We start from the raw sequence: 24,955 nt of genomic DNA on the forward strand, positions 1-24,955 counted from the left end.
GCCAGCTGGGTGACCTTGGGCTACTCACAGCTCTCTCAGCCTCCCCTACCTTACAGGGTATCTGTTGTGGGGAGGGAAAGGGAAGGTGATTGTAAGCCGGTTTGATTCTGCCTTAAGTGGTAGAGAAAATCGGCATATAAAAGCCAACTCTTCCTCTTCTTTCTTCTCCTCCTTCTCTTCCACCTCTCTACCTCTTCCTCTTTTTCCTCTTACTCTTCTTCCTCCTCCTCTTCCTCCTCCTCTTCTTCTCCTTCTCTCCCTGCTCCTCTTCCTCCTCTTCTTCTTCTTTCCCCATTCCCTGTATGCCTATTGGGTTATATCTAAACTGAGGATTTCTTGAGGATTGGAGCAGAATTGGCTTCATTCTTGGTGGAGCAAAGTTGTCAGTAGGAAGGAGAGAAAGCCGATGCTGCTTTTAATGTTTGTATGACCTTGTCTCTCTTCTGGAGGTGGTAATGACGGGTCTGAAGCTTAGTCTTGTTGCTGCTAAATTGATAGCAGGATTCTTAGGCCTCTCGATAGCCTCTAATTTTTTTTCTCACTTCCAGCTTGGCTTCATGCCACTTAACCAGCTTTCCAGTAGCTTTAATTGGTGAACTTTCTTTATCTTGGATGTCATGCAGTGGCACAGCCATTCATGCGTTCACCACATGTATGTGCTTCCCCCCCCCTTCCACGCACGGTACCTGGATACAAAAATACTCACAGAGATTTTATGGGGAGTTATTTATTATTTAATGAACTTTATACCCCGCCTTCCTCTCCAGTGAGGATCCAAAGGGCCTTACGTTGTTTTCCTCTCCTACGTTTTATCCTCACAACAACCCTGTGAGATAGTTAGGCTGAGAGGGTGGGACTGGCCCAGGGTCACCCAGCAAGCGTCCATGGCAGAGTGGAGATTCGAACCTGGGTCTCCCAGATCTCAGTCTGGGAGCCAGCAGAGTCTAGTGGTTAAGAGCAGTGGACTCTAATCTGGATTCCTCACTTCTCCACCTGAGCGACGGACTCTAATCTGGTGAATCGGGTTCCCCACTCCTCCACTCGAAGCCTGCTGGGCTAGTCACAGTTCTCTCAGAACTCTCTCAGCCTCACCTACCTCACATGGTGCCTGTTGTGGGGAGGGGAAGGGGATGGCGATTGTTAAGGCGTTTTGAGACTCCTTAAAGGTGGAGAAAATCCGGATAGAAAAACCAACTTCTCCTCTTATGGTGAAGTGGATTTGTTTCCTCGCTCCCCAGCTGGGTTGCCTTGGACTAGTCACAGTTCTCTCAGCTCCACCTACCTCACAGGTTGTCTGTTGGGAGAGGAAGGGAAGGTGATTGTAAGCCGGTCTGATTCTTCCTTAAGTGGTAGAGAAAGTTGGCATATAAAAACCAACTCTTCTTGTTTCTTCTTCGCTCACCACTACACAATACTGGCTCTCCAAGTTAAACATCTGCTTTGGATTAGTCGCAAGAGGTGTGTGTGGCTCTGGCCTCAGTAGCAGTCATCTGTTTTGCTAGAGATAGAAGGGAGATCTCTTTTCCTGAGACCACACAAAGACCCCTGCTGGATCGGACCAGTGGTTCATCTAGTCCAGCATCCTAAGAACATAAGAAGAGCCCTGCTGGATTAGACCAGCTGCCCATCTAGTCCAGCATCCTAACAACATCAGAAGAGCCCTGCTGGATTAGACCAGTGGCCCATCTAGTCCAGCATCCGAAGAACATCAGAAGAGCCCTGCTGGATCAGACCAGTGGCCCATCTAGTCCAGCATCCTGAGAACATCAGAAGAGCCCTGCTGGATCGGACCAGTGGTCCATCCAGCATCCTAAGAACATCAGAAGAGCCCTGCTGGATCGGACCAGTGGTCCATCCAGCATCCTAAGAACATAAGAAGAGCCCTGCTGGATCCGACCAGTGGTCCATCGAGTCCAGCATCCTGTCCAACCAATTACTCTGGAGCTCCAACAACAGGGCACAGAGGCTGCAGCCTTCCCCTGATGCTGCCTCCTGGCACTGGGATTCAGAGGTTGACTTCCTCTGAAGGTAGAGATTCCCTTTAGTTACCATGGCTGGTAGCCACTGACGGAGCTCTCCTTTTCCGCAAAGCTGTCATCGTTCCCAGTGGAGAGGCAGCAATTACCTTTACATTTCAAGAATGTGTCTAGGGTTAATATTCCTTCTGTGTACTCCCTTCAGCTCCTTTTATTTGACAGTATACAAAGTGGTAGCTGACTGATGCGTTTTCAGACCGGCTGTATCATAGCAAGCCTTTCTGATAGCCTTTCTTTCAAAACCTTAAGGCACGATGTTCGGATTTGCTAGACCTTGGGAATGCAGAGTGGGAGGGAGGATTTGCTGGGGGGAGTCATCCGATTTACAAAAAAACGATCCTGCAAGCACGAGACACGTCGAGCAGAGGGTTTGAAGAATGGGTTTTTGGCTGCGCTCTATGCTGTAAATGTGCTGCCTTCTGGCAACGGGCCTCATTAAAAATAAAAAAGAAGCTGCTTTTCAGTGAATACCGAATTCTAATTGCGTTAATGGAGACATTTTTGGTCTTGACTGATGACAGCTGAGTAATCGGAATGGAAGGCCCTCGTTCTGACGCCGCAAAGAATGGTTAAAAAAGTAGTTATGGTAGTCTTTATCGGTATCCTTGATCTTTTTGTAGTTTGTCCTTGATCTGCCGTTAATCTCAGGGTTTCCCCCCCTTCTATTCAGGTTAAAGGATGATGTTCATAATCAACCTGATCAGAGGTACGTTCGTGTTCAGTGTTGCTGTCTCGCATTGGAGGTAACCGGTCTAAGCTTATATTATCTGGTGTAATAATTGAACTGTATGAGCGGGACGGCTGGTTGCTGCGACTATCTGTCCTCCCTCCCTGCAGCGTGGTGTGGCGGTTAAGAGGGGTGGACTCCAATCTGGAGAACCGGGTTTGATTCCCCACTCCTCTACATGAATGGCGGACTCTAATCTGGTGAACTGGGTTGGTTTCCCCGCTCCTCAATATGAAGCCAGCTGGGGGATCTTGGACCAGTCACAGTTCTCTCTCAACTCTCGCAGCCCCACCTACCTCACAAGGTGTCTGTTGTGGGGAGAGGAAGGGAAGGCTGTTGTAAGCCAGTTTGAGTCTCCTTGTTGGCATGTAAAAAACAACTCTTCTGCCTCTTCTCATTAAATCAAAAGAGTTTCTGTCTAGACATTAGGAAGAATTTTCTAACAGTTAGAGCGGTTCCTCAGTGGAACAGGCTTCCTTGGGAGGTGGTGAGCTATCCTTTCCTGGAGGTTTTTAAGGAGAGGCTAGATGGCCATCTGTCAGCAATGCTGATTCTATGACCTTAGGCAGATCATGAGAGGGAGGGCATCTTGGCCATCTTCTGAGCATGGAGTAGGGGTCACTGGGGGTGTGTGGGGGGGAGGTAGTTGTTAATTTCCTGCATTGTTCAGGTTGGACTAGATGACCCTGGTGGTCCCTTCCAACTCTATGATGCTATGAACCTGGTTTCCCAGATTAGAGTCCGCTCCTCATGTGGAGGGGCGGGGAATCAAACCCAGTTCTCCAGATTAGAGTCTGCCGCTGTTAACCACTACACCATGCTGGCTCTCAGGGGTTGAGGGACAGCATTTGGACCTCTATGATTCTTTGATTCTCCCTCTTCTCCTTCTTCCTCCTCTTCTTCCTCTTCTTCTTGTGGTAGAAAGTGCCATCAAGTAGAAGCTGAATTATGGCGACCCCATAGGGTTTTGAAGGCAAGAGATGAGCCGAGGTGGTTAGCCATTGCCAGCTTCTGTGTAGCAACCTTGGAGTTCCTTGGTGGTCTCCCATTCAAATATGAACCAGGGCCGATACTTCTTAGCTTTTGAGATCTGATATGATCTGGCTATCCTGGGCCATCCAAGTCAGGGCACCCCTCCCCAATGGTATAAGGAGAGTTAAAAATCTGCGTAGCTACAGTTGCACCACAAGGTGCAGGATGTGATCTTTCTCGCATGATTATTTCTTTACGAGTAAGAGCTATCATACTTTGTTCAAATTGTGAGAAGATAAGAGTCACTGGAAAAGACCATCATGCTAGGAAAAGTTGAAGGCAGCAAGAGGAAGAAGAGGAGTTGGTTTTTATATGCTGGTTTTCTCTACCCTTTTTAAAGGAGAATCAAACCAGTTTACAATCACCTTCCCTTCCTATATGGAAGTAACCCCTCCCTACAACAGTCACCCTGTGAGGCAGGAAGGACTGAGAGAGTTCAGAGAGAACTGTGACTGGCCCAGGGTCGCCCAGCAGGCTGAATATGGAGGAGTGGGGAAACCAACCTGGTTCACCAGATTAGAGTCCGCCGCTCATGTGGAGAAGTGGGGAATCAAACACACACGCGGGCATTCACTTGGGGGGTGGAGCCACCTTCCCTAAAGTTTCTAGCCCTTACGGAGGAAAACTTGCAAACAAGTTTACTTCTGCCAGAAGTTCGAAAACCAAATTGGAAGAAGGTAGCAGTGGGCTGCGGTTATTCAATATTGAGGACAGTCTATATTAGGTCTTCTAGTTGTGCAATGAAAAACTGAGGCTTACAATCGCCTCCCCCCCCCACAATAGACACCTGTGAGGTAGGTGGGGCTGAGAGAGCTCTAAGAGAGCTGTGACTAGGCCAAGGTCACCCAGCTGGCTTCATGTGGAGGAGTGGGGAAACCAACCCGGTTCACCAGATCAGAGTCTGCAGCTCATGTGGAGGAGTGGGGAATCGAACTCGGTCCTCCAGATCAGAGTCCACCGCTCTTAAGCACTACACCACAACGGCTCTCATATTTCATATTGAGCAAAGGAAGAAAAAAGCTTCACCAAAGTGCTTTCAACAGCCAAGATGTTGTGTGTGAGTTAAGAGGCCATATACTCTCACTTGCATAATTCTAACCAAGAACTGGGTTTGTAGCTTATAAGCATCTCTCTACCATAAGGATGCAGTTTGTCTTTTGACATTTCTTGTCTGGTGTCGGTACTGATTTGGGAGGGGGGGGCGGGAGAGGGGAGGATGCAGAGTCTTGAGTAAAATTAAATTTACAGGAGAAAGCCTCCTCCTTCAAACTGTTTCACTGTGGAATGCCCTCCTCTTCCCTTCTAAGCCGCTATTTTCTTTGTTAGTACTCTGGCGAGCGTTGTCATCTGCCTTTCCCTAGCATACCTTTCCAGGAAAAACTACCAGTGACAGAAAGACTTGAACAGCAGAAAATAGAAGGCCCTAGTGCTTTTTTCCCCCTTAGTGGGGTGACAAGAAACAAATTGCTTCGTTGGGTTGTTCAAGTGTGGTTTACTATTGTTTTGTTCTGTTCTTTTCCCCCCTGACATTTTGGAAAGTTTCATTTTGGCGACGAGGTGAATCCCTGGAAAGGCTAAAGCAGGGGTCTCCAGCGTGGTACCTGCGGACACCTTTCCTGGTGCCCACCAAGTGTTTTAGAAAGTGGGTGGGGCCAGGTGGGGCTTATGCCCAGCTGGGCTTCTGATTGTCCATTGAAGATCCGATGGGCTGTGCAGATTCAAAAAAGCACATTGCTTGGGCAGCAGCTGCCCCCACACCATGAGGATCTTCACCGCACAGCTGAAGGAAGTGGTGGGTAAGCAAGAAAATGTTTTTAGCTATATTGTTCAATGAAAAAAGCACCCTGATAAGCAGAGCTCCTGCCTTAAATGTTGAAGTATTCCTATTAAAGTTATGGATCAGAAGAAGAAGAGGAGTTGGTTTTAATATGCTGACTTTCTCTACCACTTAAGGTGAATCAGACTGGCTTGCAATCTTCTTTCCTTCTTCTCCCCACAACAGACACCCTGTGAGGTAGGCAGGGCTGAGAGAGCTCTAAGAGAGCTGTGACTAGCCCAAGGTCACCCGGCTGGCTTCATGTGTAGGAATGGGGAAACCAACCTGGCTCACCAGATTAGCCTCCGACGCTCATGTGGAGGAGTGGGGAATCAAACCCGGTTCCCCAGATCAGAGTCCACCACTCCAAACCACCGCTCTTAACCACTACACCACGCTGGCTGTGTAAGCAAGAACATGTTTTTAGCCATATTGTTAATTGAAAAAGGCACCCTGTTAAGCAGAGCTCCTGCCTGAAGTGTTGAAGAGTTCCTGTTAAAGTTATGCATAATCTCTCTGCCTGACATTTTGTGGTTGGCTCCGCCTCCTGTGGCAGCCATTTTATGGTCTGTTGACTCCGCCTCCTGTGGTAGCCATTTTGTCATTGCACTCACCTCGCTGTGTCATTTCCAAAGGTGCCCGCAGGTTCAAAAAGGTTTCGGGATCCCTGGCCTAGAGTGTGGTGTTCCCCTCTTCCGGCAGACTCATAGCATCCGCGCGACGATTGTGTTGATTCAGCAAATCTTGAGTACGAAGGGCCTAAATTATTCATCATTTTGTTTATCACGCATATGAATGCAGCACGCTTTGGCCGCTTGCTGGGTTCCTTCACTCATATTCTCTCCCCCCCACCCTGCCCCGTGTCTTGGGAATAGGATGTTCAGATGATACGTGGACGGTTTCACAAGATCATTTTGATGCTTGCGCTTCTCAGCATTCTGCGTCAGGACCTTGCTAATCTGCGCTGACTAGGCGGAAGGAGAAAAGTTGCCAACTCCCCCCCTTCCCTTCCAGTGGGGCCGTGATAGAAACAGGCGCACAACAAAATGGGAAACGGCCTGTGTGAACATGATGCTCGCCTCCCCGCTGAAGTCAGTCAACATGTTTTGTGGACAAAAGAGGTCGAAAGGTCCCAGAGCATTAGTTTGCCTTAGTTATGACCCGCAGTTTATCTGAACGTTTTACTTTTCCCGGAACACAGTTGACTTTCTCTCTCTCTCTCCGAATCTGAGGCTACAGAAGCCTTTGTAAGAATCCGTTTTAAAATTAAAAACCTTTTCCATATTCCTAGAGTGTTGTGTTCAGTTTTGGGCACCGCGATTTAAGAAGGATGTAGACAAGCTGGAACGTGTCCAGAGGAGGGCAACAGAGATGGTGAGGGTTCTGGAGACCAAGTCCTATGAGGAAAGGTTGCAGGAGCTGGGTATGTTTAGCCTGAGAGGTGATATAATAACCATCTTCAAGTACTTGAAGGGCTGTCATTATAGAGGATGGTGCTGAATTGTTTTCTGTTGCCCCAGAAGGTCGGACCAGAACCAGTGGGTTGAAATTGAATCAAAAGAGTTTAGAGTCTAGACATTAGGAAGAATTTTCTAACAGAGCGGTTCCTCAGTGGAACAGGCTTCCTCGGGAGGTGGTGAGCTCTCTTTCTCTGGAGGTTTTTAAGGAGAGGCTAGATGGCCATCTGTCAGCATTGTTGATTCTGTCACCTTAGGCAGATCATGAGAGGGCACCTTGGTCATCTTCTGGGCATGGAGTAAGAGTCACTGGGGGTGTGGGGGGGAGTAGTTGTGAATTTCTTGCATTGTGCAGGGGGTTGGACTAGATGATCCTAGTGGTCCCTTCCAACTCTGTGATTCTATGATTCTTTAAAAGAGCTGGCTTTTATTTCGCAGGCTTGTAGGGGGAAAACATAATTTCTTCCCTGTTTTTGCACGTTACATTGCTAAGCTGCTGCTGTTGGTAAGGAGGTGCCAAAGACTATCAGTGTACATTTCATGTAACGATGTGGAACATGTATTCCTGGAGTCCCAGTTGTTAAAATTACCTGACAGAAGCAATAGGAAGACTTTGGAGGAAAATAAGTCCTCTGCCGGTGAGACCAAGTAATGTCCAAAATACGCATAGGGTTTTGAAGGTATAGCATAATGTGCCAAAGGATTGTACTTGTGTGCAGTAGAATGTTGGAGCCAGGCGTGCCCGAGAAAGGGGCAAGAAACAGGCACCGAAGGGATGTTAGCTATATGTGCACTTTGAAACCTTGATTTATGGCTGTGTCACTAAGGGCACGAAGTTCAACGAGCTCGATGCCTTTACTTCCTTCACTCTGCTACCTTTGCTCTGGAAGGAGCAGAAGTTAGCTTTCCTTTGGAACGAGCAGAAGTTCCAGTTTCGGACAGGCGCAGACATGTCCACGCCTCCGGTCTAAAGCCTCATCGCAAAGGAGCCGGGCTAGCTCAGGGCTCCCGGCTCAAAAATGCTTTCGGGTGGGCTGACGGATGCCTGGCCGGCCCTGCCTTTTGCATCCTTGCGCCGGAGCCACTTTAAATCCATCACCTCCGCCGGCGTGGCTGTCAGGGCGCCGAAAAGCGTGTCCTCGGGAAGGTAGCCGGAGCGCCGCTGCGTCGCTTTCGCTCTGCTTCTTTTAAGGCAGGAGGCGCGCAATGATCTGTAGGGATGAAACCTGTTGGAATTCCAGAGGAGCAGCTGGTGCCTCTGATCTTGCTAACTAGCAATGATTCAAGTCCTGCAGATCGTGAAGGAGCTGGTATCGCCGGCGCGGCGGAGAGCGGACGCGGCAAAGAAAGGTAGGAGCCAGCCCAGAGACATTCATCCTTAATCATTCAAGTATTCTTATTTTTTGCATGAAACGTTATCTTGCAAATTGGCACTCGAGCGGCTGCCGAAAGCCCGTTCCATCTTTATTTCAAGACTGCGTGTTGCTTGCTTGACGCTCAGCTCGTAGAAAGAGCCTCGCTCGCAGCAGCGATAAAACCGATGTAAATCAGTGGCCGCTCTCCTCAAGAGAATTCTTAATCACCTCCAATAACTGCATGTGATATTTGATTATACGTAGGGAACTTTTGTGGCGTGTTCTCCCCCCCCCCCGAACAAAAAAGGATTTCCGATCTCTGCAGCAGAGTATGTTTTTAAATAGCACTGGAATCCCTTGCAGATATTTTCATAACCAGAGCACTATAAATGAAAATGTAGATATCAGCACTTCCTGGAAATAATTTATGGCGTGGTCTTGCTCGTTCCTTTTCAAAATGTGTTCTGTGTAGCATATTCAACGTTAAAGAAATGTTGCTGGAAAGTATTCCGTAGCTTATCCTGGCGCTATGGTTGTTCTGATTTAATTCCACTTGCTGTTTTGCATGGAGCATTGGAATGTTTTAGGTCCGTTCTTAAAACACTGAAGTCTTTCCAAGATGCCTGGTTCCATCCAGTCCCCGAGGACTTAATGAAATAGCTTTTGTTTCTAACTGTAACCACCTTCTTGAAATCTACCTATGTAGGATGCTGTTTTGCAGAGGAGCAAAATAGCACATCCTGGAAATAATTTGTGGTGTGGTCTTGCTTGTTCCTTTTCAAAATGTGTTCTGTGTAGCATATTCAACTTTAAAGGAACGTCGCTGGAAAGTATTCCATAGCTTATCCTAGCTCTATGGTTGTTCTGATGTAATTCTGATGTAATTCCACTTGCTATTTTGTATGGAGCACTGGAATGTTTTAGGTCCATTCTTAAAACACTGAAGTCTTCCCAAGATGCCTGCTTCCATCCATGTCCAAGTCCCCGAGAACTTAACGAAATAGATTTTTGTTTCTAACTGTAACCACCTTCTTGAAATCTGCCTCTGTAGGATGCTATTTTGCAGAGGAGCGAACTCCAGTGTTGTGACAACCTGGCAGAGAGTAGTAACCTCGACGCCTCTATAAGGAATCCATCTAACATTTTGTTTAAATAGCTTTTGTTGCATCCGTTCGCTGCTGTTGTTTGATTATCTGTGTGTAGGTTCAGCGGAGCGCATAGTTACAATCAATTCCCCCTCACAATGCCCCCAATCCTATAATAGCTGAGTGGCGTATGCTCCCCTGGTTTCAAAAAGGAGTTTGCTTCTAAACAAGTTTGCTTAAGATTGCAGCGTTAACCAAAATGAACTGGCTTTCAAACGGTAAATTTTTAAGCTGGAGGATCAAGTCAGTGCTTCTGTGGCTATTTTGTGATGCAATGGACATGGGAAAACTTAGACTGGCTCCATGTCAGAGCTATTGCCGTACATTAAGCTTCTTACTCAAACTTCATATGTACCTTCATTGTAGAGAGTGCGCATCTCTCTTTCCCCCGCCCTCCGGAAATATTTGTGCATGGTTGCCCATGTCTCGTAGTGGTACTTGAAAAAGCATTGACATAAATGTAAAACAGCTTCCTCCTTTCCTACTGTGCAATAAATCAGAATAGATTGACCTTTCTTTTCCTCCTTCCTTAATTGGGAGAAATAAAGATTTCATTAAACGGCATTTTCATTCATCTGTCTTTTAAAAACTCCTGTTTTAATTAGCCGGCATTCGGCCAATCATTGGGTCTCAAGATTTATGTGGATTGTATCTTCATGTTTTTTTATGAATGTATAAGGGCACGATCCAGCCAGAGCCGAACACTTTCAAGTCCCATTCATTTCATTGGTTGGTCAGTTGGTTTTCTTTTTCTATGCCGACTTTCTCTACCACTTAAGGAAGAATCATACTGGCATACACTCACCTTCCCTTACCCTCCCCACAACAGACGCCCTGTGAGGTAGGTGGGGGCTGAGAGAGCTCTAAGAGAACTGTGACTAGCCGAAGGTCACCCAGATGGCTTCTTGCGTAGGAGTGGCTCTGCCATTTGAAATGAACGGGCATTGAAAAGTACTTCCTGTTCTCTGGGTTGTGCCACGTATCTTGGCATCTCTCACTAGTGGTTAAGAGTGGTGTAGTGGTTAAGAGCGACGGACTCTGATCTGGAGAACTGGGTTTGATTCCCCACTCCTCCACATGAGCGGTGGAGGCTAACCTGGTGAACCGGGTTGGTTTCCCCACTCCTACCCATAAAGCCAGCTGGGTGACCTTGAGCTAGTCACAGTTCTTTTAAGAGCTCTCTCAGCCCCACCTACTTCCCAGGGCGTCTGTTGTGGGGAGGGGAAGGGAAGGTGACTGTCAGCCGGTTAGATTCTGCCTTAAGTGGTAGAGAAAGTCGGCAAAAAACCAACTCTTCTTTTCCTCACTAAAATACTCTTTGGCTACTGATCAGACTGGGAAAGCATTACATAAGATTTCCACAGGAATTCCACCATAAGCAAAATACAAATTCTCATGGCCAGACTAGTAAACACAGTTAGCAATTCCTTATTTCTTTCGGAGCTGTAATTGAACGTGTCCTTGGGCGAATTGAGTCTATCAGGACTTGCATTGTGAGGAGTGAGTCAATCTCGCTGGCGGTTTTTCAGTAAATAGGGTAACAAGATGTTAAATGCTGTGATGTTAGGAATCTGAACATTAGAATGTGGGGCAGAATTTGACGAGATACAGTTGAGAATATGAGGTGTAGGTAGCCGCGGATTTAAATCTGTGTGGGTTTTTTAATTCGGCAAAGGTGAGTGTCACCGTCGCAAAACCCCCGACTCTCTTGCCACCAGTGTGATTGCGTTGGATTTTCCAAACTTTTGTATGACTTTGCCAGACCTGCATATTAATGAATTTATATAATCTGGAAGATGGAATTTTAAGAAAAACCATAATCCCCTTCTCCATCTCCAAAATGGTAAGACCTGCTCAAGAATGCTTGGATGGTTTCTTCGTAAGTACCTTATGGGTAGATGGTAATACATGTTTGCAATAAGGGACCTGGAATCTAAAGAAGTATGTGTTGTTTTCTGTGTGACCCGTGAAGTTTAGGATTTTGGGCTCTCAGATTGTAGCCATCCTCTTGCTCCTATGGCAAATGTCATGAAGCTGCCTTATACTCAATCAGGCCATTGGTCCATTCAATGTTAATATTGTCTGCTCTGATTGGTAGTGGCTCTCCAGGGTCTTATGTAGAGGTCTTTCACATCACCTACTTCCAGATCCTTTTAACTGGAGACGCCGGGGATTGAACCTAGGACTTTCTGTATGCCAAGCAGATGTTCTACCACTGACCCATGGCCCCTCCCGTGATGCCTTTTGAAATGGATGAGTTTTCAAAGTGGTTTGTGAAGGTTGGTGGGAGTCAAGGTAGAGCAGTGGTTAGAATGAGACTAAGAGCTCGGAGACTCAGGTTCGAATCCCCACTCTGCCATGGAAGCTCTCCGGTGGCGCTGGGTAGGTCACACACTTTCCAGTCCAATAAGGTGGTTGTGGGGATAAAGCAGGAGAAAGGGAGAATGATACCCTTCAGATCTCCTTTCCACCCCCCTGGTGATGCCCCCAAAGTCACTATTGGATCCTGGCCGCTGTATGGGCATTTGAAGTCTGATGCCATGGATTCTCAAGCACCTTTGTCCCTGTATGAACTGGTTTGAATTGTCCTTGGAAGCTCTGTGCCATCTTTCATAAGAACATAAGAAAGACCATGCTGGATCAGACCAAGGCCCATCAAGTCCAGGAGTCTGTTCACACAGTAGGCCAACCAGGTGCCTCTAGGAAGCCCACAAACAAGATGACTGCAGCAGAATTATCCTGCCTGTGTTCCACAGCACCTAATAGAATAGACACGCTCCTCTGATCCCGGAGAGAATTGGTATGCATCACAACTAGTATTCATTTTTACTAGAAGCCATGAATAGTCCTCTCCTCCATGAACAGGTCTGCTCCCCTCTTAAAGCCTTCCAAGTTGGCAGCCATCCCCACGTCCTGGGGCAGGGAGCTCCACAATTTAACAATGCATTGTGTGAAGAAATACTTCCTTTTATCAGTTTTGAATCTCTCATCCTCCAGCTTCAGCAGATGACCTCGCATTCCCACTTTCCCAGGTGCAGTGTGTCCTTAGAAAAAGACAAAGCTTTTCTCTAAAGGCACCCAGGTTTTGCGGGCTCACTTGTTGATGTCCTTTTTCAAAGTTTTCGGCCACAGGTTAAGACTCTGCGTTTTCGTCGAGCCTTGGAAGAGTACGTTTCCTCCTTGCTTTGGTTATCTCTTGTTTACCCGCGGTTGTCACTTTATGATGGCTTCATTGTCCTCTCTTTATCTGTGAGCCGCCTGATGGATAACTTTTTGACAGAGAGGCAGCGCGTAAATGTCAAAATTTAAATATTTTCTGATGCGTTAAAGCTCTACCTGTGGATCTGTGAACGGGGCTTATCCTTCGCTCTGAAATAATATACCGAGTGTTATACTTGGCACGCACGCAAGTGCAAGTTCTGCACATTAGATTTCTAATATATCCTGTCCCCTTAGCGATGGTGACGTATTTAGAATTATATCCCTGGCCACTACAGCATGTTTGTTTAGCACAGCTCATTTTCTTCCTGAATCACAAAAGCAAACTGTGTTCTAACTTTGGTCTTCTGATGGGACTCGGTCAGTGACACGAATGTATTCTTCTTGGTTATCGTACGGATGCCGCAATGTTTGATTTCGACATTTCGACAACTAGTTAAACAACTTGGTCATTTGAGACTCTTTGGACCCAGTGAATTTTTTAGTTTATGTAGGTAGCCATCTCTTAATTATATTTCAAGAGATAACCAGGGCTGGCGTTTAGGAACATTTTTACTGTTGATAACGATTCTCTTGCAGGGTATATAAACTGCCATTATGCTAAGTAGTCTGTTTCCCAGCCCCTCGCCCAAAGGGCAGTAAATTATCTGGTGTTCCCAAGCACGGTAATTTACTATCCAATTTAAAAAGAAAATGGACTATTTGGATATGTATTTCTTTCTTTTTTTAATGCTTATTAGATGCTGGAGCCCATGGAAGAAAAATCTTAGCAAAGATGTACTGTGTTTCATGACCTTGGCTCATGAGGAGGGGCCATAACTCTGTGGTAGAAAGCATGATTTGCATTCAGAAGGATCCGTCACTGGCATCTCAGATGAAGGAATGTGACCTTGCAGATTATTGGGAATCAATGGTTTTGATTTGGTTTATTCGTACACTCGTGTTTATATACAAGCTAAGCCATAGCATCCGTTTCAACAGCGCACTTCTGTTAGGAGGCCAAGTCAGAACATCAGGTTGGAGCCAATGCCGGTTCAGTTGAGCACTGTGCTACATTTGGGCTAAGGACAGTTGAGTTCAGCTCTCCTTTACGACTGGAATCAAATCTGGTGGCCTCAGGCAAGTCTCCGACTCAAGATTTGTTCTCCCTCTGCAAAGAGCAAATATTGCCCTGCATTCTAGGCCAGTCAGTTGTCTTCCAAGTTGCACCAGGCCCTTGACACTGGAGCATAGGACATAGAATCAAAGAGTTGGAAGGAAACTCCAGGATCATCTAGTCCAATTCCCTGCACAATGCAGGAAATTCTCAACTACCTCACACCCCTAGTGACCCTTACTCCATGCCTAGAATATGGCAGCAAACAAACTTCTCCAGGATCCCTGGCCAATCTGGCCTGGAGGAAAATTGCTTCCTGACCTCAGTGATCCAGTAAGGCAGTCCTCCGAGACCTCCACTAAGTAGGCTGGGAGGTAATTGGGCCCAGCTGCACAACCACCAGGTGCTGGTGCTCCAGAGGCTGCCTGGCCAGGATTCTGGGAAGAAGTTGTTCTTCTCAGAGCACTGCTCCAGATCCAGGGTGGGATTGTGCGCACTTTGCCTCCTTTGTGCTACCTCGTCCAGCTCTGCCTTCTGCCACATTGCCTGCAAAGTGGGAGCCAGCCCTGGGGGGTTATGGGCCCAGGTTTGCATCCTGCCCAGAGGAGGCCTGATGGCTGTTTCAGGGGCTGGTGGCGAGGTCTTCCCTCATTGTTTCTGGTGGGGTGGCCCTGGGTGCTGCTGGGTGCCAGGCCCTCCCTGGTCCCTCTGATCTTCCTTGGCTGCTAGCCTCGGCTCCTCAGGCTCTTCCCCTGAAGACTCAGAGTCTGAGCTCACTGGGCTCGACAGAGGGAGTCATGACAGATATTTAATCCGTTTGCCCTGAGTGGTGCATGTCAGGATGAAACGACTGCAGAGTGCTTTACCCAGCCCAAAGTGCCAGTTATAAATGATTGCAGCATCTATATTATATGGTGGTGGTTTCTGTGCAACAGTAGGTCAAACAGTTGGATCATACCATTGTGCTTTGTTGGTATCTGTGCATTCCTTAGGCATGAGGTGTGGTGTGGTCATAGTGGTTAAGTGCTGGTGCGATGTAGTGGTTAGAGCATTGGAATAGGATCTGGGATACCCAGGTTCAAATCCCCACTCTGTCATGGAAGCTTGCTGGGTGGCCTTGGACCAGTCACATAAGCATAGCCTAACTGACCTGACAGGTCTTTGTGAGAATAAAACAGAAGGGAGTGGAACGATGTTAGCCACTTTGTGTCCCTGTTGGGAAGAATGACAGGATATAAATGAAGCAAAAAATGAAAAATAAATGTCAAACTGGGAGATTCCAGGTTCAAATCTCCGTAAAATCAGAGTTGGAAGGGAGCACCGGGGTCATCTAGTCCAAACCCCTGCACAATGCAGGAAATTCAATACTATCTCCCCCCCACCCCCAGTGACCCCTTTTCCATGCCCAGAAGATAGCCAAGATGCCCTCCCTCTCATGATCTGCCTAAGATCACAGAATCAGCATTGCCAACAGATGGCCGTCTAGCCTCTGCTTAAAAACCTCCAGGGAAGGAGAGCTCACCACCTCCCGAGGAAGCCTATTCCACTGAGGAACCGCTCTGTTAGAAAATTCTTCCTAATGTCTAGATGGAAATTCTTTTGATCTAATTTCAACCCGTTGGTTCTGGTTCAACCTTTTGGGGCAACAGAAAACAACTCGGCACCCTCCTGTATATGACAGCCCTTCAAGTACTTGAACATGGTTATCATATCCCCTCTCGGTCTTCTCCTCTTCAGGCTAAATATACCCAGCTCCTTCAACCTTTCCTCACAGGACTTGTTCTCCAGATCCCTCACCATCTTCGTTGCCCTCCTCTGGACACGTTCCAGTCTCCCATGGAAGCTTGCTAGATGACCTTGGGCCAGCCACACACTCTCGTCCTCCCCTACCTCACAGAGTTGTGGTGTGGGTAAAATGGGGGAGAGGGGATTAATGTAAACTGCTTTGGGTCTCCACTAGGGAGAAAGATGGCATAAAATAGTTTCTGCGGATGCCAGGCTGTCTGGCGTCAGCAAAAAGATGCTGTGTACTGGAGGAAGGTACAAGCCCAGGTGGAACGAAATGGCAGTCTTCAGGGCCAAGTACCTAATATGGAGGCAGTGAGCCACTGATGTCCACCTCCACCCTGGAATGGGGAGTATGGGCATTCGCAGAAGGAAGAAGAAGAGTTTGTTTTTATACTCCGCTTTTTCTCCACCTTAAAGAGTCTCCAAGCAGCTTACAATCACAATCCCTTCCCCTCCTCACAACAGGCACCTTGTGAGGCAGGTGGGGCTGAGAGAGTCCTGAGGGAACCGTGACTGGCCCAAGGTCACCCAGCAGGCTTCACCTGGAGGAGGGGGGGATTTGAACCCGGTTCTCCAGATTAGAGTCCGCTGATTCGCCAGCTGCAGTCTTTCCTTAAGAGGCAGGATTTAAAGACGGGGCAGCCAGCTTCCAGTTCTCTGCTGTTCGCAGAGAATGATTCTGTCTACTAATATTTCTAGATTTGCCCATAAGGAATTATCCTAGCTGTGCTGACTGGTATTTAAGTACCAGTTAACATTTAACAATTAACATTGTGTTCCGTTTTTCAGGTGTGTGTGTGTTAAGTGTCGTCAAGTCGCTTCCGACTCATGGCGACCCTATGAATGAAAGTCCTCCAAAATGTCCTATCTTTGACAGCCTTGTTCAGATCTTGCAAACTGAAGGCTGTGGCTTCCTTTATTGAGTCCATCCATCTCTTGTTGGGTCTTCCTCTTTTCCTCTTTTGCAGGTAAATAGCCACAATTCAACAGGCTTAGGTGTGTGAGTATTGTTATCTCTGTTCTTTAGCATGGCTCTATGGAACTCCCAAGTCTTGTTTTTCTATATTCACAGTCTGTTTGGGTCCATAAGTTTTGTTTCTTTTGTGAAGGCCGAGGTTGAACTTGAGGCATCTAACATCCCTGCCAGTTATGAAACCGGCGTGGTGTAGTGGTTAAGAGCGGTGGTTTGGAGCAGGGTTTGAGTCTCCACTCCTCCACATGAGCGGCAGACGCTAATCTGGTGAACTGGATTTTGTTTCCCCACTCCTACACACGAAGCCAGCTGGGTGACCTTGGGCAAGTTACAGCTCTGTTAGAGCTCTCTCAGCCCCACCTACCTCACAGGGTGTCTGTTGTGGGGAGGGGAAGGGAAGGTGATTGTAAGCTGAGTCTCCCTTAAGTGGTAGAGAAAGTCGGCATATAAAAACCAACCCTTCATCTTCTTCTTGTGACCCCACCAATGGATCTCCCCATTTATCTGATTAAATCTCGGAGCCCTAGCCTTCAAAACACTTTTGTGGGACTTTTCAGGGTCCCAGCGCGGTGTAGTGGTTAAGAGCGGCGGACTCTAATCTGGAGAACCGGGTTGGTTTCCCTGCTCTTCCCCATGAAACCTGCTGGGTGACCTTGGGCTAGTCACAGTTCTCCGAACTCTCTCAGCCCCACCTACCTCACAAGGTATCTGTTGTGGGGAGAGGAAGGGAAGGCGATTGTAAGCCAGTTTGATTCTCCTTAAAAGGTAGAGAAAGAGGCTTATTGCACACAGTCCAGGGAACGTTTCTGAACCCTTTATAACACGGAACATTCCTCCCCCCCCCCCCGCACCACTTTTTCCTGTTTTGGGCATGAAACCGTTTTGGAAGCATATAAAGCCTGCAGTATCCCAAAACAGTTTTATGACGATTTAAAAACTTACCCCGTTCCCATAACGTTCTAGCCTTGGGTGCGATAACTCTCAGTTCATCGTCGTGGCTTCTGTGCAGGCACACAAGGGGACCGTGCAAGCACACATGGGAACTGCACACACATGGGAACTGCAAACGCAGTTTCCATGCGTGCCTGCACAGAACACCACTAGATGAACAGCAGTTACAGGTAAGTGCAACTCTGTTACGCTTTGAGGACCCTTCCCTCTGCCCACGCCCACTTTTCCCAGCTGCCTCTGACTCCTCCCCTCCTGGTCACACCTCACCTCCCCCTCTGGTCAATCTTGTGGTCACTCCTCTTTTATTTGCTTGCGTCTTCCATTTTTTTTTATTGCCATCTGCTTTTGGATCGTTGAGACGAAGGGGTGGTGGTGGAAGAGAGCAGGCTACGTGATTCCAGATGGGACAATTTCAGCTTTGCACGCTCCTTTCAGCTGTGCACTCCCCCGATCACATTGGGGAATTGTCTGCTTCCTACCTAGCCTCAATGGGAATTTCATGTTTTTGGAGGGGGAAAAAACCCTTTCTTAACCTCCAAACCACCACAGCGAGCATTCCTGGCAGCCTCTGGTAATTGGAGAAATAAAAGTACGGTATACGCTTTCAAGCTCCCCCCTTTTATTTAAACCATGATAACTTCTAGTGCACCCTTCCCCCAATCTCTAGGCAGAAGGACTTTCCCTATTCTGCTTCTGGGTCCCGATTGACTGCAAGACCCCTCTGTTTTCCCAACCACCCAACTTCTAGGGCACACTCCCCCCCCCCATTAGTTTCACTAGTCTGTTACAATGCAATCTGACTAGAGAGTTCTGTGTGTGGTTTGTGTGCGTGAGAGAACTAGAGGCGTCGGGGAAAAACGTGAGCCCATCGTCCTATCGTCCCGTTGCACCGACGATCCCGCGCAGGCACACCGAAATTCCGAGGGGGGGGGAGGTGGAGGGGAACCCAAGCAACGTCACGATTACGTGTTGCTCCCTCCACGCCCCCCTCTCTCTTGTGCGTACGCTATTTTATTGGAGGTGCGCTCTGTACAGTTCTGGTCACCACACCTAAAAAAGGATATTACAGAGCTTGAGAAGGTGCAGAAAAGAGCAACCAAAATGATTAGGGGACTAGAGCAACTGCCCTATGAGGAGTGGTTAAAACACTTAGGCTGTTTAGCCTGGAAAGAAGGCGGCTAAGGGGAGACATGCTAGAGGTCTATAAAATTAGGCACGGTATGGAGAGAGTGGACAGGGGAAGCTTTTCTCCCTCTCTCATAATACTAGAACACGGGGTCATCTGCTAAAGCTGGAGGGTGAGAGATTCAAAACAGGTAAAAGGAAGTATTTTTTCACACAATGCATAGTTAAATTGTGGAACTCCCTGCCCCAGGATGTGGTGATGGCTGCCAACTTGGAAGGCTTTAAGAGGGGAGGGGACATGTTCATGGAGGAGAGGGGTATTCATGGCTGTTAGTTAGAATGGATATTAGTCATGCTGCATACCTATTCTCTCTAGTATCAGAGGAGCATGCCCATTATATTGGGTGCTGTGGAACACAGGCAGGATGGTGCTGCTGCAGTCGTCTTGTTTGTGGGCTTCCTAGAGGCACCTGGTTGGCCACTGTGTGAACAGACTGCTGGACTTGATGGGCCTTGGCCTGATCCAGCAGGGCCTTATGTTCTTATGTTATTTTCTTATGAAAGCAGACGTTTCAGAGACGTTAGAATGGGCAGGAGTGCGGGGGGGGGGGAGAATTGGAACTCGCATCCAGGGCAAACGCTTTTAAGGTGTTTTCCACACGTTTCCTGGACTGGGTGCGATAAGCCTTAAAGTCGGCATATAAAAACTAACTCTTCTTCCTCTTCTCCTCCAAAGATGCATAAACATAGGAACACCTTAGCCATTTTCCGAATCACTTCTGAAGCATTAATCACTAGGCAAACTACTATTAAACCTGCCTGGGTGATACACTTCATATTGTTTTCAGCCATGGGTAATGGGTTACCCATGTCCCATAGCTTAGGTGTATTCACTTAAGGAATATACATGTGAGTATAAGATAGCACCTTGATATTAATCTTCTAATCGCTGAACGACTGGAAACTTTCCATATTCTCTCTAAGGCCAAGTAACCCTGTGATGGGTTTCCCTTGGCACGGGTGAAACGTTCTAATTCAATTACGCTTCGTCCGCTTTATTGACCTCTTCATTCCCCCTCCTTGACACATATTGGCACAATGAGGGAGGTTTGCCGATAACCACTTTGCATTTAGTGCCTTTTGGAGGCTGCAGAGCAATTCTTAAAGCTTCGGAAGTGGACAGATAGAGCTCGTAATTTTTCCTACCTCATGGGAACGCTTGTGGAAGCCCGAGTTAATTGTTACTCCAGTTATTCCATTCTTTGAGGAAGAATTATGTCCTTGAAATTGTTGTGATGGTTATCAGCTATTAGTTTGGGTTGTAGTTTTTCTGGACTTGGGTTAGGCCTATTCACTGGGGGCAATGAAAACCCATTGGGTTCACCTTTGGTAGAAAGCGTTAGGAAGAAGAAGAGTTGGTGTTTATATTTATATTTTATCTACGTTTTAAGGAGAATCCAACTTGCTTACAATTTCCTTCCCTTCCTCTCCCCACAACATACACCTTGTGAGGTCGGTGGGGCTGAGAGAGTTCGGAGAGAACTGTGACTGGCCCAAGGTCACCCAGCAGGCTTCATGGAGAGGTGTGGGGAAAGCCAACCCGGTTCACCAGATTAGAGTCTGCCGTTCATGTGGAGGAGTGGGGAATCAAACCTGGTTCTCCAGATTAGAGTCCCCCGCTCTTCACCACCACACCACACTGGCTCTCTGTTATGGGCATGTAGGAAGGCATGAGGCCAAACTGGAGGCATATGGAGGGCCAGCACGGTGTAATGGTTAGAGGACTGGACTAGGATCTGGGAAACCCAGGTTCAAAACCCTACTCTGCCGCGGAAGCTTGCTGTGTGACCTTGGGCCAGTCACGCGCTCTTGGCCTAACCTACCTTGCAGGGATGTTGTGAGGATAAAATTGGTGGCAAGGACAGTTATACAAGCCCATTGGGGAGAAAGTCGGGATATAAATAAAGTAGATAAAAACATATGGCTGCCTAGATCTAGAAACCCTTACAGGGAATTTCTGCCAGCTGTGACTTAAGGGGTGGCCGCAGCAAATAGCTTGCTGTTGTAAAGAGGCAGAGAGAACCAGGGACCGAATTTTGTGATACTGTTTTGAAATGGCTTGCCAGTTATTATTAATATTTAGCTGCAAGCTTCTAGTAATAGCATACATATTAAACTAGGGCTACGGGGGAAAAAAAACCCTAGGCATTATCAGCTGTTCAGTTGCTTCGGTCCGCAAATACCCAGGCTGTGTCTAGCTCTGCTGCCCTCTTAAAAAACAAATTGACAGCTCTCTTGTGCCTTAATTGCCTTGCCTGACAAGATAAAGACCTTAAATGCCAAAGTCTGGTTCTGGCCTCAGCTAATGGCGTCTTGCAGGAGGTGGAAGAAGGAGAAGAGTTGGTTTTTATATGCCGACTTTCTCTACCACTTAAGGAAGAATCAGACCGGCTTACCATCACCTTCCCTTCCCCTCCCCACAATGGGCACCCTGTGGGGTAGGTGTGCCTGAGAGAGCTTTAAGAGACCTGTGGCTAGCCCAAGGTCGCCCAGTGGCTTCATGTGGAGCAGTGGGGAAACCAACCCAGTTCTCCAGATTAGAGTTCGCTGCTCTTAACCACTAGACCTTAGTGGCTCCCAGATTGAGATCTGGGAGACCCCGGTTTGAATCTCCACTCTGCCACGGAAGCTTGCTGCGTGACCCTGGGCCAGTCACACCCTCTCAGCCTAACTACCTCACAGGGTTGTTGTGAGGTTAAAACGTAGGAGAGGGAAACAAACCAAACCAAACCACCGCTCTTAACCACTACACCAGGGGTGGGGAACCTTTTTTCCTCCAAGGGCCATTTGGATATTTATAACATCATTCGCGGGCCATACAAAATTATCAACTTAAAAATTAGCCAACCAATGGCCCTGGTGGGAAAGGGTTAACACAGTTTCTTGGCCAGTCCTAGCAGCTCCATAGCTAATGACTCTTCTGCAAGGGGGGAAAAGGGTTGCTTTTCTCAGCAAAACAAACTCACACCTGCCTTGAATAGAAGCTATTCCTGTCCCCAGGAGGGTGCAGGTCATCAGTCTTAGATCCTTCTGAGCTAGAGATCTGCCAGGAAGGGCCAGACAAAATTATTTTGGGGGCCTTAAACGGCCCCCGGGCCTGACGTTCCCCACCCCTGCACTACACCATGCTGGCTCTCTTGCGTGGACCGTTTCTGGATACAGTTGAGAAAGGGAGGAGTGGGGGGGGGGGCTCGGTTTCATCTGTGCCTACATCCAAGTGGGGTTCAGCAGCTTGTGAAAAATTGTGTTTCCCCTCCCGCTCCTTCTTCCCAAAGCCCCCAAATCGGGGTTTTCCTCCCCCCCCAAAAAAAACATTTAGTCTTGCTGACAATCGACTGCGAGTAGGAGATGAAGGGAAGCTGTCAGCCCCAATTCTCTTTCCTGGTCTAGGTCAGGCAGCTGCTGTTTGCTTCCGAGCCGAGAAAGATTCGTTTTAATTTGTCGCCAGACAGGACTGGCATCGTTCTTTGACGGACGTGTCGCGGAGGCGGCAAATTTTTGCCGATGCAGGACCCCAAGGGATGGAGCTGGCTGGACCCGCAGGTTTTGAGCGATGGACGGAAGATTAGTGTCGCTCCCAAGAGGGCAGATCCACAGATATGAAACTCATTGTTTAGTTTTGGCAGTGACTGATAGTAGTTCAGATGTGAAGACCAACAGAGTTCACCGCTGTGTGAACGAGCTTGAGGGATTCATAGAATCATAGAGTTGTAAGGAACCACCAGGGTCATCTAGTCCAACCCCCTGCACTATGCAGGAAATTCACAACTACCTCCTCTCCACACACCCCCAGTGACCCCATACCCCATGCCCAGAAGATGGCCAAGATGCCCTTCTCTTGAACTGCCTAAGGTCATAGAATTAGCATTGCTGACAGATGGCCATCTAGCCTCTTAAAAACCTCCAGGGAAGGAGAACTCACCACCTCCTGAGGAAGCCTGTTCCACTGCTCTAACTGTTCTTAGAAATGTGAGTCCATCAGTCCTTAAGTGGAGAAGATAGGATAGATGGGCACACATTCTAGCTGTATCTGAAGTGAGCTGTGGCTCATGGAAGCTCCTACCCTGCCAGATATTTTATCAGTCTTTAAGGGGCTACTGGACTCTTTTCTACTTGTTGGACAGGTTTGTGTGTGGTTTTGTTTGGCCCCAAGTAGAAAAGAGTCCAGTCACTGTGTGAGCCACTGCGTGAGACAGGATGCTAGACTAGATGGACCACTGGTTCTGATCCAGCAGGGCTCTGCTTACGTTGTTAAGCCTAGTCGTTAAAAAAACCCGTGCTGCACGCCGCGGTTTGGTTTGGCATTGCAAACAAACCTCACTAATGCATTCTTCCTCCCTACTTCAAAACACGGAGAACTTCTCAGCCTTTGTAATTAATCCAACAAAACGACTTGGTGTTTATTCCTCCCAAGCTAGCTCTGAATTCTGATTTAAATCTTAATCAGGGAGAGTTTTAACCTCAATGTAAATTTAATTTGGTGCCCTGGTTTGTGCTGAAAAGAGACGGAAGGGAGGAACTGGAATTATAGTCATCAAAAAAAAACCAAGCTTGGCTTTACAAGTAGATTTGAATACAAATATCTGTTCTGTTAAAACTGAATCTTGAGTTGAGATAGCTTTTTTATGCAAAAGAGAGGAAGAAGAGTTGTGTTTTATATGCCGACTTTCTCTACCTTTTAATAAGAAGTGTTGGGTTTTATGTGTCGACTTTCTCTACTACCACTTAAGGAAGAATCAAACCGGCTTACAATCACCTTCCCTCCCCCTCCCCACAGTAGACACCCTGTGAGGTAGGGGGGGCTGAGAGATTGTGACTAGCCCAAGGTCACCCAGCTGGTTTCATGTGTAGGAGCAGGGCAACAAATCCAGTTCACCAGACTAGCCTCCGCTGCTCATGTGGAGGAGTGGGGAATCAAACCCGGTTCTCCAGATCAGAGTCCACCGCTCCAAACCACCGCTCTTAACCACTTCACCACACTGGCTCTCTCAGCCCGGCTTACACAGTGCAATCCTATGCAGAGTTACTCCAGTCTAGGCTCATTGAAATGAATGGGGTTACACTGGCGTAACTCTCCTTAGGATTGCATTGACAATTGCCTTTTTTCCTCCACAACAGAAACCTTGTGAGGTAGGTGAGGCTGAGGGAGTTCGGAGAGAGAGCTGTGACTGGCCCAAGGCCACCCAGCTGGCTTCACGTGGAAGAGTGGGGAATCAGACCTGGTTCTCCAGATCAGAGTCCACCGCTCTTAACCACTACACCACACTACACCGAGGAATGTTCTGAGGTGAATTGTACACGACACAAATGTATGGTTCTGATTATTATGGGCTTCATACTGGGCCCGCACAGGTTCCTTGTGTAGAAAAGCCCTGACCTGGATGGCCCAGAGTAGCCGGACCTCGTCAGATCTTGGAAGCTAAGCAGGGTAAGCCCCGGTTGATACTTGGATGGGAGACCACCGAGGAAGTCCAGGCAGAGCCGGGCAACGGCAAACAACCTCTGAATGTCTCTTGCCTTGAAAACCCTACAGGGTCTCCGTAAGTCAGCCGTGACTTGGCGGCACTTTCTACCACCACTGGGCAGAGGGGCTGGCAAGTTGCCACAGCTGTGAGGAGCCAAGGTGTGCTGTGCCGTGAACACATCAGGACCACCTATTTATTCCCTCAGCCGCCCTGTTTTTTTGCATTTCACGGGGAATTTCTCTGCTGCCAAGTAGCAGTTGTCCCTGGCTTCTGCACAGTTTTTCAAGTCCTATGAGGAAAGGTCGAAGGAGCTGGGTATGTTTAGCCTGAAGAGGAGAAGACTGGGAGGGGATACGATAACCATCTTCAAGTACTTGAAGGGCTGTCATAGAGAGGATGGTGCCAAGTTGTTTTCTGTTGCCCCAGATGTTTGGACCAGAAACAACGGGTTGAAATTAAATCAAAGGAGTTTACGTCTAGACGTTAGGAAGAATTTTCTAACTGTTAGAGCGGTTCCTCAGTGGAACAGGCTTCCTCGGGAGGTGGTAAGCTCTCCTTGTGAATTTCCTGCATTGTGCAGAATGTTGGACTAGATGACCCTGGTGGTCCCTTCCAACTCTGTGATTCTATGATGCTTTCAAGCCACTCCTAAGCATGTTTATTCAGCCGAGTTCCCCTTTGTTCAGTGGAACATAACTCCTTAATAAACA

The 24,955-nt window shown here is 47.7% G+C and overlaps 1 protein-coding gene across 3 annotated transcripts in view; it reads left to right on the forward strand.

Annotated features, from left to right (window-relative positions):
- USP6NL (USP6 N-terminal like) overlaps positions 1-24,955 on the forward strand; it is a 170,342-nt gene that overhangs the window by 27,435 nt on the left and 117,952 nt on the right. For 2 of the 3 annotated variants that reach the window (XM_056845927.1, XM_056845929.1), the window contains exon 1: positions 8,296-8,418. The exons of the other annotated variant lie outside the window; for it this stretch is intronic. In XM_056845927.1, coding sequence (XP_056701905.1) covers positions 8,346-8,418 — 73 coding nt within the window. In that variant the 5' untranslated portion in view covers positions 8,296-8,345. Of the gene's footprint in view, positions 1-8,295; positions 8,419-24,955 lie in introns of those variants that run through there. 3 annotated transcript variants of the gene reach the window in all.

This window comes from Euleptes europaea, chromosome 3 (genome assembly GCF_029931775.1).
Source record: "Euleptes europaea isolate rEulEur1 chromosome 3, rEulEur1.hap1, whole genome shotgun sequence".
Classification (NCBI taxonomy): Eukaryota; Metazoa; Chordata; class Lepidosauria; order Squamata; family Sphaerodactylidae; genus Euleptes; species Euleptes europaea.